The sequence below is a fragment of the Penaeus monodon genome, chromosome 33, assembly GCF_015228065.2.
Source record: "Penaeus monodon isolate SGIC_2016 chromosome 33, NSTDA_Pmon_1, whole genome shotgun sequence".
Lineage (NCBI taxonomy): Eukaryota > Metazoa > Arthropoda > Malacostraca > Decapoda > Penaeidae > Penaeus > Penaeus monodon.
The window spans coordinates 31,023,650-31,024,645 of NC_051418.1; the positions used below are offsets into that span (position 1 = coordinate 31,023,650).

The 996-nt window shown below is 42.1% G+C and overlaps 1 protein-coding gene across 1 annotated transcript in view; it reads right to left on the reverse strand.

Annotated features, from left to right (window-relative positions):
• The window catches only part of LOC119594374, a 6,334-nt gene extending 5,345 nt beyond the window's left edge, over window positions 1-989 (reverse strand). The window contains exons 1-2 of the mRNA XM_037943434.1: window positions 843-989; window positions 5-104 (exon numbers count right to left, since the gene is read on the reverse strand). Of these exons, the coding sequence (XP_037799362.1) occupies window positions 5-104; window positions 843-977 (235 nt within the window). The 5' untranslated portion in view covers window positions 978-989. The remainder of the gene's footprint in view (window positions 1-4; window positions 105-842) is intronic.
• Between the last annotated feature and the right edge of the window lie 7 nt (window positions 990-996).

Sequence of the window (996 nt, forward strand, 5' to 3'; positions counted from 1 at the left end):
TCACCCTTTGCAGCACCGGAGTCTGGATGAAGGTCATCGCTGGGCGGGGCTTGTCTCTGACCCTTGGTTGACCTGCGGGACGTGTCGAGAAAGTAAGCCATGACCTGGAAGGAAGACGAAAAAGATTGCCTGAGTACGTCCACCATATAAGGGCATGTACGCTAAAGGCTGGGTACATAGCCATCACATATGTCTTCCGAGAGATGTACAAAATAGTCTAGGAGCAGTTTTTTTAAGGGACGTCTGTATGTAAATGTGTACGTAAATGTCTATATAAATGTCTGGTAAATGTCTGCCTAGGTGTTTTAAAAAATGACTGCGGAATTATACACGTAAATGTCAAAGAATAATAGCGAACTTGGAAAAAAACGAGCAGAAATAACGAATATTAAGACAAAACAAACTATAAATGAAAGAGAAAAGTCCGTGAACCGAACCCAACCTGAGGGAAAGAACCACACTATACAGTTCCCTTATAACATGGAACGAACCATAGGTGTACCGGAACACTGGATTCCTAATGTTAAATCTGTGTTCCTTTTTGACTGTGGATGTGTTCTGTCATGTGCGTTTAGATATTCCTAACAACTATTATACACACATATGTCCAGTTGTTGGGGTATATCAGATATATCACATGAATTGTTAATATTCTCAGGACATTAGAAATACGTATGTATAGGACCTATTGCAAATCCAAGTCAAAAGGCAGTAATATATTTTTTTCCAAACTCGCAGTATCATTCTCTCTAATTTAGTATATAACGACAGAAAAGATGAGGATAATGTGGGTGTCGTTGAAGCTGGAAATACACACACCAAGCCAAGATTAGGGGACTTACCATACATAGAACAATTCCCACAAGGTAAAGAGTCACCAAGACAGGGTGGGCGTAATGAGGCGCCTCCGTGGGCGTGGGGTGATGGAGGGTGTGGGAAGGGTGCTGAAGCCCATCTAGGCCTTCTCGATCTACCATCTCAGATAGGCATAAGCTG